The sequence below is a fragment of the Pinus tabuliformis genome, chromosome 8 (genome assembly GCF_031772625.1).
Source record: "Pinus tabuliformis cultivar Carrire ecotype Pingquan chromosome 8, CPIR1, whole genome shotgun sequence".
Lineage (NCBI taxonomy): Eukaryota > Viridiplantae > Streptophyta > Pinopsida > Pinales > Pinaceae > Pinus > Pinus tabuliformis.
The window spans coordinates 1,493,005,041-1,493,018,328 of record NC_142294.1 but is presented as its reverse complement, the minus strand read 5'-3'; the positions used below and the strand labels follow the sequence as shown (position 1 = coordinate 1,493,018,328).

At 34.8% G+C, this 13,288-nt stretch overlaps 1 protein-coding gene across 1 annotated transcript in view; it reads right to left on the bottom strand.

Annotated features, from left to right (window-relative positions):
- Positions 1-1,481: 1,481 nt before the first annotated feature.
- The window catches only part of LOC149241477 (calcium-transporting ATPase 8, plasma membrane-type-like), a 244,784-nt gene continuing 232,977 nt past the window's right edge, over positions 1,482-13,288 (bottom strand). Inside the window, exons 29-34 of the mRNA XM_089373995.1 lie at positions 3,444-3,489; positions 3,183-3,317; positions 2,916-3,023; positions 2,156-2,247; positions 1,950-2,029; positions 1,482-1,784 (exon numbers count right to left, since the gene is read on the bottom strand). Coding sequence (XP_089230121.1) covers positions 1,711-1,784; positions 1,950-2,029; positions 2,156-2,247; positions 2,916-3,023; positions 3,183-3,317; positions 3,444-3,489 — 535 coding nt within the window. The 3' untranslated portion in view covers positions 1,482-1,710. The remainder of the gene's footprint in view (positions 1,785-1,949; positions 2,030-2,155; positions 2,248-2,915; positions 3,024-3,182; positions 3,318-3,443; positions 3,490-13,288) is intronic.

Sequence of the window (13,288 nt, the reverse complement as noted above, 5' to 3'; positions counted from 1 at the left end):
TATTTAATTGTATTTACTAATATAATTAACTATAATATCAATTTTTTTTAATGGTTTTTAAATTAAATTAATTAATTATTTAATATAATATTTCAAATTATTTTATATAATAATAATTACTTAATAATCAAAAGTATCTCTTTGTTTTAACTAGGTCAAAGATTAGAACGAACTCTCATGAGTTCCATAGTGAAACGGTCGTTGGGAAGTTCCTAAAACACCATGGATGGAAAGGTTCTGCCATGTCTGTGAGAATACAAACATCGAGGATGAAAATCACTTCCTCTTAGAGTGCCGGGCGTACAACCACATTAGATCTCAGTTTCAAAATCTTTGTTGCAACACTGACCTTCTTAGCCTTTTACATTGTCAAAATTACAGTGAGCTCGGGAGGCTTCTCTCTAAGCTTTTTGAACATAGGAATAAAATTTTAAATCAAACTAAATAATTCATTTCTTTAGATCCGACAAACCAAACTTTGGTCTCAATAGACGTTAACCATCATCATGATTTTTTATACATGTAGTTGTATGTGTTATCTTTTATATCTTTAGTTGTATAATAATGAAATCCTATTAAGTGATGCATCATGCGTTAACACAACTGTTGAATAGAATCAGAAGTGTAATTCTGTTTATTTCTGCATTAGTTAAGTGATAAACAATTAGATGAGTGTCATCATTTATTCTTACACCTCAATTGTGAAACTTAACACTATATTATAATTTAATTTTAATATTTATTCATTATATTATTTAAATAATAAAATAAGTAGCCCATAGGGTGAATGGATGCGCTGTTAAAGCACTCTTTGCTATAGCTCATCCGTTCAAATCCCCTATTGGTACTGAAATAATAATAATAATAATAAAATAACTTTATTTATTGTTAATTAATTATAAAAATTATTTAAATCTTAATAAATATAAGAGATTTTTTTAAGTAATGAATAGGTTACATAAAGAAGTAATAACAATTCAACCTACGATAACATGAACAATTTAATAAACACTGTCCATTACATACATTTTAATGGAATGCATAGGCATCCGCTTAGGTAATGGAGTGGACGAAACTCTTTAAAAAAAAAGGAAAAGCAAAAAGCTTGCGAACTAGTTAAATGGTCATATATTGCAGAATGTGAATAGTTGTAAGTTTCAGAATTAATTTAGGTGGTAATGTTCAATTTTTTTTTGATACGATTAATTTTTAATTATATTTTATAAAAAATTAATTAAAGTATAGTTTAAACAAGTTACTCAGGTTGGAAGAAAATTATCACTTTTAATTCTATTTGTTGATGGAGTGGTGAAAAACAAAATATATTAACCTATTTCATTTTACTTAATTGAATAAAAAAATTAATTACTAAAAAAATTACAATACCCAATTCTAATAGACAAAAATTTATAAACATAATTAAAAATAAAAATAAAAATTATATTAAAAAAATCAAAATTAAAAATTCAGAAAATTTAGTAAGATATATTCAAAATAAAATTGTAAGCTAAACAAATACCAGCAGTATAACAACCACTGGTACCTACTCCCTGGGCAACAATAAAAACCTCTCCCTACTAGACTGTTACTCCGAAGTATATCCCGAAGTGGCCATCAAAATGTAGAATCGTTTCGTCAGATCCATCTTGTTCCTCGGTCCTCGTGAATTTCATATGTAATATCCACGCAAAACTTATTAGTAAAGTGCTCTCATACAATGTCAACAGCAGGATGACTTTGCTCTCTATTCATTTCAGCTCTTCCGTCGGAAGCTGCCCCGTGTTCTGCCAAAAATATTCATACACCCATTCAGTCTTTCTGCCTAAAATATATTTATTTAAGTCAACCAATCTGCACCGAATATCAGCGAGTGAAATTACTAGAATTTTATCGTCAAAGAATGATACAACTATAGAATTACTGAGATCTAGGCCAGCGTAATGAGTTACCTGAAGAAGATTTCTTTCGACCGAAGTGATCCAAGATTGCATCCACAGGAATGAATTTTGCAATGACCGCTAGAGGCCAACTGTCCCAGAAATTTACACAAAGTTATTATTTAGAGTCAATCAATCTACAAGAATGGGAGAGCCCATGAAAGCAATGAAATACCCATCAAGTGAAACATAAAGTACAAGGGGTTAAGATTTGAAACCTTAGAAAACCAATTACAATACAGAGAATCCACTTTTTCCAATCCAAGGGAGTGGTTGATGCAAATTTCCCAGCAAACTCAACTATCAAAACCTGCAAATCAATACAACATTCTGGTAAAGATGAGAAGATTAACAAAATAAAAGGAAAGACCAACATAACTCAATGTCAAGTTTTTTTTTGGGTGAATTCTACATTTGATGTTGGTTTGGTAACACTGCATGAAATGGCTGTTTCATCTTTAGTAATAAGTTATGTGACAAAGTTCACAAAATTTTAATGTTGAGATTTGAAATTTGGCCAATTTTAAAATTTATAATTTTTTTTTGTTATAACTCAAGCTTGAAATTTATTCAAACTTATAACTTTTTGTTACAACTCAAGCTTGAAATTTATTCAAACTTATAACTTTTTGTTACAATTCAAGCTTGTAATTTATTCTTGTTTCCATGTCAGAGATAGAATTTTTCATGTTTACTGATGATGTTGATTTCTAACTATTTTATTTTATAATTCATTTTAGATATATAATTTAGAGACCTAATCCCTATTCAAACTGAACCTAATCATTGTTGAACTCAAACTATGTGACATTCATTACAAGAAATTGGTCTACGAACCTAATCATTGTTGAACTCAAATTATGTGACATTGATTACACGCAATTGATCTACCAACGGTTAGTCAGCATGCACTGATGCAAATTACCAGGAAAGAACCATTGACAACACCATAACATTGTAAATTATGTTGCTTTTTACCTGAAGAACAAGCGTAATACTTATTATTGCGATGAACAAATGGCTAGAAAATAGTCCTTCAAAGATGTTCTTCTGATCTGGTTTCCTTGAATTGAATTCATTGAATATCTGTTGTAACAGTCAAACCAACGTAATAAAAGAATTAAAACCATGGATTTTTCTTTGAACAAGCTATTTCAAGAAAGAGACCATCCTTTTGGAATATATGCAGCCAGAAAAAATCTGGAAGCAAAGAAACACTATTAAGAATTGAATCTGTGAACTTACTTGGCAAAACACAAAGGCATTAAAAATTACAGTGTTTCTCACTTTGTCTGCCTGGCCTGTAGTATATTTCTTCAACTTTAAAATGTCATTCCCCTTAAATGTAAATATAAGGAGGACTGTAACTTGGAACAAAGCCTGCAATTTTTCAACAGCCATTAATGCATCTTAAAATTCTTTACTCTACTGGAACCTTTTTCGCTATTATGTTTCGAAATAATACTAGATTTCTTATTCACAACCCAAAGGCAAGTGAATACATACTTGTGCTATAACATTTCTCCACATATTCTTTGTGATGAGGGGTTCCCTGCAATCAATATGTAAAGAATGGTGATAATTTTGAAATACCAGTGTTTTCACACTTAAGCCAACGTCTATGACGTAAACAGCGAACCATTACAATAAAATCGCAGCATATTGTTTCTTTATATATGGCATCTAATCATCTTCCTGAACAAAGCATAGAACAAAGATTTTGGAAACTCTTGGATAAATATTTTTCCTTCAGCTACAAGAACATCCAGAATTGCATGTATGTTTTATTAAAAATTTCGAAACAAACATATGTGCAATCTAATTTAAATACAACTACAATGCTGGCATTAAATATTCTGAATAGAAAACATAGTGATTAACGATAAAAATACAAGCCATTCAAGGCTAGTACTAGCTAAACTATTCCTTTTATTAGAGGATTTTTTGTCACATCAGTTACATTTTCACAGATTTTTCTCTTTGCCTTACTATCCAGATTCTACTGCTGTCCCTCATAATTCTATAAATGACATTTTCCCTATTGTTCCCTCCTTCATGTTTTACTAATTTTTTACTTGTTTAAGTTGGCAATTACATTTAATGTCTGCTTCTACCGATCTTGTACAATTTTGATCATACTAGGGACATTACTGCCATAAACAAAAATATTACGGTAGGAACAGCCTGTATCCAAAAAAACTGTCCGTAATGTCAAAAGATAACCATGATGATTTACATGTTTCGGAATTTAATGACCCATGAGTGCATAATAGCTACATCCATTTTTAGACAACCCATCAGCAACATGATTATGTTCTCGGAAAATATGTGAGAAAGAAATCCTTTTGAAAGTTTTGATCAACTGTGTAATGTGATGCATCCATTTAATGAGTGAATCTTGTTTGCACACATTGAATTATTATTTTATAATTCCTGAATATATTAAATTTTTCTAGCCATTTTGTCTAATATAAAACACTTGAGAACATTATTTGTAAATCAATTCCATACACCAAAATTTCACTTTAGAATCCCTAGAAAATACAATTAAGACTATTTGTAAATCAATTCCAAACACAAAAATCTACTTTAGAATTCCGGAATATATCAAACTTTTTTAGCCACTCTGTCTAATATAAAACACAAGCAATTCCAAACACCAAAACCCCAGAAACCAGAATTGAAATTAATAATGGCATAAAACCATCAACTTATTCCTACTCCACTATACCAAACTAAAATAAAAATAATGCTTGGGATTCATAACAATAAATTCTCCATTGCACCATACTCATAATGGATGGAAACAATACCAAAGATTCATAATAATAAATGTTGGATATTTTTCTGGTAAAATTCCAAAAACAGAGCGTCGTAACTACGCTCTCTTTTCTGGCACAGAATCTTTACACAGCGGAAACAAAAAAAATTATTTGCAGCGGACAGAGTTTTCATACACCAAAAGAGATTATATTCATTAATAAAACAAACTGCTGTTTCAAAATAAAGATTCTTCCTCTTTCACAGAGGGATTTACAAAAAAAATTCACACTGCTGTGTCTGCTCTATTTTCTATTTCGCTGCTGCGGTTTTTTTTACATTCACGCGCTGCTGCGTGTTACAGATGCACTGCTGTGCTTCTTCACGTTCCTCTCTCACTCACTCTAACCAAAAAAAAAATTTATATCTTCTGGGCTATGCGTGAAGGGGTCAAAGATGGCCACCAACCACATTTACAAAATGTTATGGGCCTCTGATACTATCTGCTGACAAAATCGGCCATTTCTAGTACTCTGTTGACGTACAAGAGTTGGACGCAGTGGAATACACAAGAAACCATACTCCTTTTAATGCACTTACATGCTTGAGGCACGTCCTTCTTGTTCTCGGCCATTCTTCTTCTTTAATGTAGCTGGTGAGTAGCAATGGCGCAAAGCCTTCTTGTTCCTTGGGAACACAAAAGTAGGTTAAAGCATAAATAAGGCATGGTGGAGGCGTACACAAGCCAGAACAAATCACCGCCGTCGGATCTGCAGATGAACGGTGGGATCTCTTCGCAAAAGAAGACATTATCAGGGGATGAGATGAGGTGAGAAGCGGCGATGTGCGATGTGCGATGATATCTTATCGCAGTATCGGAATCGGCGGATACAAAGGCGGAGGGCTTAAAGCGCAATGGGAGAAAGTTATGATCTGCGATCTGCGATCACATCGCAAGGTCGCAATCGCAGAAAACAAAGATAAACAGAATGAGGCAAGGGGTAAAGAGATGCGATTTGCGATATGATCGCATCGCAGAAAGTAAAGCATGCTGCAGTTGAAATTACAACTTCAACACTCCCCTTTAATTTCAACTGCTGGGTTATCAGTCATACCTAGACATTTCCTCAAAATACTCAAAGCTTTTCTGTCCCAAAGTCTTGGTCAGAATGTCTGCAACCTGTTCCTGAGTGCTGCAATGTTGTAAAACAATTTCTCTGTTGTTCACCAATTCTCTCATGTAGTGAAACTTTGTGTCAATGTGTTTCGTTCGCTTGTGAAACACAGAATTCTTTGACAACGCAATAGTTGAGCTATTGTCACAAAAAATCATTGTTCCTTTTGCCTACTCTTGGCCTAAACTCCTTAACATTCTTCTCATCCAAACCGCTTGACACACTGCTGTTGTAGTTGCCACGTATTCTGCGTCTGCTGTAGACAACGCCACAATGGGCTGTTTCTTAGAAGCCCATGAAATTGCTTATGAACCCATGTGAAAGAGATAACCGGATGTGCTTTTCCGATCATCCACACTTCCAGCCCAATCGCTATCGGTGTAGCCAACTAAATCTGAACTTTTTGAAAAAGTATATAAAATGCCAAATATTTTTGTACCTTTGACATACCTTAGTATTCTTTTTTCTACCTGCCAATGTGCTTCTTTTGGCCTCTCCATGAATCTGGAAATTAAACTAACATCAAACATTATATCTGGCCCAGTTGCAGTTAAATACGTAAGGCTGCCAACTATGCTCTTGTACACGCTAGGATCAAAATCCTTGCTGTTGTCCTCTTTGCTGAGTTTTAATCCCATTACTGTGGGAGTGATTGCTGCTTTGCTGTCCTGCATATTAAATCTTTTCAACACTTCATTTACATACTTTGTCTGCGAAATAAAAATTCCATTTTCATTTTGATCTACTTCTATTCCTAAGAAGTATCTCAGCAAACCCATGTCAGCCATCTCAAATTCTTCTTTCAGGATTGATTTGAAATTTTTAATGAGGTAGTCATCATTACCTGTAAAAATCACATCATCAGCATACAACACTACAATTAAAATTTTACCATACTTTTCTTTGATGTAGATGGTGGGTTCTCCCTCACACTTTGCAAATTCATTTTCCAGTAGATAGGAATCTATCCTACTGTACCACGCTCTTGGCACTTGCTTCAGCCCATAAAGATCTTTCTTCAATCTGCATACTTTGTGCTCATGGCCTTTCTTTTCATAGCCTGGAGGTTGCTCAATGTAAACCTCTTTCATTAACACTCCATTTAGGAATGTTGACTTCACGTCCATTTGGTAAACTTTCCACTTGTTTTGTGCTGCTATGGACAGCACTGCTCTCACGGTTTCCATTCTTGCAACCGGTGCAAAATTTTCCTCATAGTCTTTCCCATACTGCTGCTTATATCCTTTGACAACAAGTCTTGCCTTGTGTCTTTCTATTTTGCCTTCAGCATTACTCTTGGTCTTGTAGACCCATATGACTCCAATGACTCCTTTTCCTTTTGGTAGCTCAACCAAATCCCATGTCTTGTTTCTTTCTATGGCATTAATCTCCTCATCCATAGCTTCTATCCATTTCTTATCCTTAATAGCATCTTCAAAATGAATAGGGTCATCAACATGACAATACAAAGCAAACAAGGAATTCATTCCTTCATCATAAATATCACTTAAATTTCTAAACTTCTTACCTCTTTCACTCGGTGTGCAAGTGCTTGAAGACGCACATGAATTTCCTCCTTGTGGTGTGCTTGGAGAAGCGCTTTTATTTCTCCTCAAGGGTTTCCCTTGCTGTCCTTGTGTTGGCGCTGCTGTTTGGGGATGTATTTTAGCCATCTCCTCATCATCTTCATCATGAGACAAACAGTTTTTAACATTCACTGTTTTCTCTATGCTTCCATCCCAAGCTTCCTCTTCAATGAACTGAACATCTCTACTCACAAAAAACTTCTTGGTAGATGGAATATACAACCTGTAAGCTTTAGATTCCTCACTGTATCCAATGAAAATACATTTCTCCCCTTTTCTGTCCAACTTCGTCCTTAGCTGATCTGGAATGTGTGCATAAGCCACACAACCAAAAACTTTCATGTGGGTAACTCCTTGCTTTCTCCCACTCCATGCTTCTTCCGGCACTTTGTTCATCACTGCTTTTGTTGGGCATCTATTCAAAATATATACTACACAGTGTACAGCTTCAGCCCAATAATCATTTGGCAAATGCTTTGCCTTTAACATACTCCTCGCCATATCCATGATGGTCCTATTCTTTCTTTTAGCTACTCCATTTTGCTGCGGAGTGTACCTTGTGGTGAATTGTTTGTGTATTCCATTTTCTCTACAAAAACGTAGGAATTCCTTGGATATATACTCACCTCCTCTATCAATTCTCAAAACTTTGATATGCAACCCGCTTTGATTTTCCACAAGTGCTTTGAAATTTCGAAATTTTTCAAACACTTCACTTTTGTTCTTTAGAAAGTAAACCCAAGTTTTTCTAGTAAAATCATCAATGAAAGTTAGTACATAAAGGCTGTCTGCAAGTGATGGATTTTGCATTCGTCCACATAAATCTGAGTGGACAATCTCTAAGGGTGCCTTTGCCCTTATGCTTTTCCCTGATGGAAAAATTTCTCTATGTTGTTTTCCCAATATACAACCTTCACAAAGGCTGTCAGGTTTCTCTATCAATGGTAATCCTCTTACCATTCCTTTTCTACTCAACAATTTAAGACTTCCAAAGTTGAGATGTCCAAATCTCAAATGCCACAACCAGTTTTCATCCTTTGGTATGCTTTGGAAAGCCTCTTGGGCAACTGCTCCAATAGCATCTTTGTTTTTCAAATCTGCCTTTATTCTGAGAGGGAACATTCTGTTCCTCGTCATCTTCACTTCAGCAATACATCATTTGCTGGGTGCTATATCCATAATGGTGCATACATCATTCTCAAAGAAAACATTGAAACCCTTTTGAACAAGCTGTCCAATACTTAGGAGGTTACATTTCATTCCAGGAACATAATAGACATCTGCTATGGTTTTCTTTTCACCTTTCTTTGTAAATATTTTTACTTCTCCTTTTCCCATAACGGAAATTTTACTATCAGTCCCAAGTGTGACTTGTGACTTCACACTCTGATCTAACTTTGAAAACAAGGCTATGTTTCCTGTCATATGGTTGCTACAACCGGAGTCTAGAAACCATATATCTTCACTGTTTGCTTCAGCCATATTACAAGCTAACAGCACATTGTCTTGGCTGATATTTTCTCTAGTGATATTTTCACTAGATCTATTATTCATATCATGTTGTTTCTTCCTACAGTCATTGGCATAATGCCCATATTTCTTATAATAATAACATTGGACATTGGATTTTTCATACCTTTATCCTTGAGCATGATTTTGTTCATTTTGTTGGCTGCTGCCTTGGCCTTGGTTCTGACTTGGATTGCTGCCTCTTGCTTGAGAATTTGTTGGACTGTTTCTTCCACCTTTGTTTTGCCATCTGCCTCTTCCTCTTTTGTTTCCTCTGCCTTGACCTCTTCCTCTTCCAAGGAACATCTGGGTCTTGAAGGCTTGCTCTAGAGATGAGTTTTCATTTCTACTTAACCTCTGTTCATGTGTTATCGGTGATGCATGAAGTTCATCAACTGAAAATTTTGAGAGATACTTTGTCTCTTCTATGGTGGTGACTATCACATGGAACTTTGAGGGTAGGCTCCTCAATAGTTTCTCCACAATCCTCCTTTCTTCAAGAACTTCTCCATGAGTCCTTATTTGTGTGACCAAACCAATCACATGTGTGAAGAATGAGTCAATATTATCTGACTCCTTCATGCACAGATTCTCAAAATCTCTCTTCAACAACTGTAGTTTTGTTGTCTTTACTTTCTCCATGCCATGATAGGTTGTCTTGAGAGTTTTCCATGCTTCTTTGGATGTCTTGGCTGCTGCTAGCCTCAGAAACATGCTTCCATGCACCGCATGATACAAGAAGAAGAGGGCTTTTGAATCCTTCTTCTTGTAGCTCTTCAACAGATCCTTCTCTGCCTAAGTTAGCTTATTAAACTCATTTTCATCTGCTGGTTCTTTAAAACTGTCTTCAACTATTTCCCATAAGTCTTGGGAAGAAAACAAGGCTTTCATTGTTATTGCCTAATAGTCATAATTTTTGCCATCAAATAGTGGGAGCTGCATACCCATGCTATTAGTGGTGTTGGTGCCAGCCATTCTTGCACTTTAAACTAGGCTTCAAATACTTGAGAAATACCTTGGATTTTTGACTGAGTCTTCACTCTGTTGGAGAAGCTGCTGCAGCAAGAATCCTTCCTTCAGCTTCTTTGACACCTTAAAAGACCTTGGACTAGCTCTGATACCACTGTTGGATATTTTTCTGGTAAAATTCCAAAAACAGAGCTGAACAGAGAACGACGCTCTATTTTCTAGCACATAATCTTTACACAGCGGAAACAAAAAAAATTATTTGCAGCGGACAGAGTTTTCATACACCAAAAGAGCTTATATTCATTAATAAAACAAACTATTGTTTCAAAATAAAGATTCTTCCTCTTTTGCAAAGGGATTTACAAAAAAAATTCACACTACTATGTCTGCTCTATTTTCTATTTCGCTGCTGCGGTTTTTTTTTACATTCACGTGTTGTTGCATGTTACAGAGGCACTGCTGTGCTTCTTCACGTTCCTCTCTCACTCACTCTAACCAAAAAAAAAATATATGTCTTCTGGGCTATGCGCGAAGGGGTCAAAGATGGCCACCAACCGCATTTACAAAATGTTATGGGCCTCTGATACTATTTGCTGAAAAAATCGGCCATTTCTGGTACTCTGTTGACCTGCAGGAGTTGGACACAGTGGAATACGCAAGAAACCATACTCCTTTTAATGCACTTACCTTCTCGAGGCACGTCCTTCTTGTTCTTGGCCATTCTTCTTCTTTAATGTAGCTGGTGAGCAGCAATGGCGCAAAGCCTTCTTGTTCCTTGGGAACACAAAAGTAGGTTAAAGCATAAATAAGGCATGGTGGAGGCGTAGACAAGCCAGAACAAATCACAGCCATCGGATCTGGAGATGAACGGCGGGATCGCATCGAAAGACAAGACGTTATCGGGGGATGAGATGAGGTGAAAAGCGGCGATGTGCGATGTGCGATGATATCGTATCGCAGTATCGCAATCGGCGGATACAAAGGCGGAGGGCTTAACATGCAATGGGAGAAAGTTGCGATCTACGATCTGCGATCGCATCGCAAGGTCGCAATCGCAGAAAACAAAGATAAACAGAATAAGGCAAGGGGTAAGGAGATGCGATTTGCGATATGATCGCATCGCAGAAAGTAAAGCACGCTGTAGTTGAAATTACAACTTCAACAATAAATCCGCCAGTTTTAATTCCACATTTTCCACCGCAGTGGATGAATACTGGAACTCACTACAATGATTGCACTCCTTACGAGGGAGTTTATCTCTTATAGTTTGTAACCATTTGAGAAGGTTTTAATTCCAATTCGCTATTATATATGATTGTTTTCTTAAAACCCAAAACCTAAAACCTGTCTCTAAATATTTATTATTATTATTATTTTATTTATGATGCCTTACTTGCCATGGCTATGGTGCGCGATAGGTTCACAATATGTTTTCCGAATTTTCACAGTGTTAAGGTTGGATGCTTGATGTGAAAATCCCTATTTTCCCATTCACAGTTTTGAACAGGGCTGTCTTTCCATTGAATGAGGTACTCATTCATTTCTCTACTCCTATCTCTACCCCTAAGAGACCAGGCAAGCACTGCATGCATAGCACTGCATGTATACTATGGTTCTATGTAATATATGGAAAGTTATTACTTTTTGTAATTGTATTATAGTTTATGTTATAATATATAAAAAATTATTATATTAATTATTGAAAATTTTGAGCCCAAAATAAATCTTTAAATAAAATAATGAATTAATAAAATCAGTTTTAAAAAATTTAATACAATTTGAAATAATAATAAGAATAACGTTTTCATTTTTTATTATAACTCTAGATTTTTTTAGAGAATTAATATATTTTTTCAATAATCATATCTGAAATTTCAGCTACTTGTGGTAAATAATATATTAATAAATCAAAATTAATAAAGTTTGAGATAATAATATGAAAGTAAGGTTTTTATTGTCGATTACAATTTTAAGAATTCTAAAAGAATTGATATATTTTTTCAATAAATTTATTTGATATTTCAGTTGCTTTTGTGGCTGATTTGTTCCTTCTAAATGGGGATATTTGTTGAGCTTAGCTATACTAACTAAAATATTATCATTTTCTCCATTGAAAAAAAAAAAAACAATAATAAATATTATTAATATTTCTTGTTATTTTCATTCATTATTGATAAAGGTTGAAGGGGACCAAGAATCATTGTGTTTTGGTCCTTATCTCTTTGACCACTCTATCATTTTTGTCAAATTTCATCCCATTATAATATATCTACTTGTGTATACTTTATAGCTAAATCTCAAAACTTCATAAACACCTATCAAAATGTCAAATCTTTACAATATAAAACATTGTATGGAAAATTAAAGAGGGTATAAACCACATAGAAAGAGGTTAGATCAAATCAATGGTTAATAGATCATAGATCTATGAAAAGTTAGATTTGAGTATCAAAACAACATACTAAATCTAGATCAACAATCACATTTGTTTCTATAATTATGAAGAGATGATTACATAGCTATACACAACTTCTCACAAGCTCCCGCTACAAACAACTCCAACCCAAACATGTTGGCAATTTCATCAGCCATGTGTAGTTATTCACCCTCCTCTTTAATAAAATAGTGGAAAGGGGGGTTACAATTCAAGGTTAAAACCCTAGCATCTAGAATGGAGAACTCGACCTTGGCAAAGGTTGGATACTAACACTAAGAGAATGTGCCTACCCACGAAGGATAACGACTAGCCACTAATGTTCATATAATGTATAGATGTCATAGTATGAGGAACATTATTGCTAATTTGATGACTTAGATACCAATTGAAAAATGGAAACATGTGCAACGTGACATACATATGCTCATGAAATTATCATGATGTTTAAAATTGTGATTGCAAACCAATTAAAAAAACATAACAAAATTCAATCTCATAGAACATAAATTAAAAAAGTTGTTCATACACAATGTCAAAATTATAAATTAAAATAGTGATAAAAAACTTAAATTATATTTTTTTACAGAACTGACTGTAGATATCAGATGCTCCACCCAACCATAGGTGTTGTTGCACAAATTCTCTCTACAACAAGCCACCCTTGAGCTAGGGTTATGTGTCCACAAGGAAAAACATCTCCTATGCGTGTTTATAGTCTACTCACATAACCCAATACCCATCAGTGTACAACACAAGGGATGAGATTTCCTTCTATGCACCACAACACCTTAGATAATCACTATCCCCACCATGGATTTAGTGCAGTCTGGCTAGGAATCTCTTAGTTGGGGGCTCCAGGAAATCCATCTATTATGGGAGTGTTCACAACACCCTTTACATGGGATCTTAGGTAAT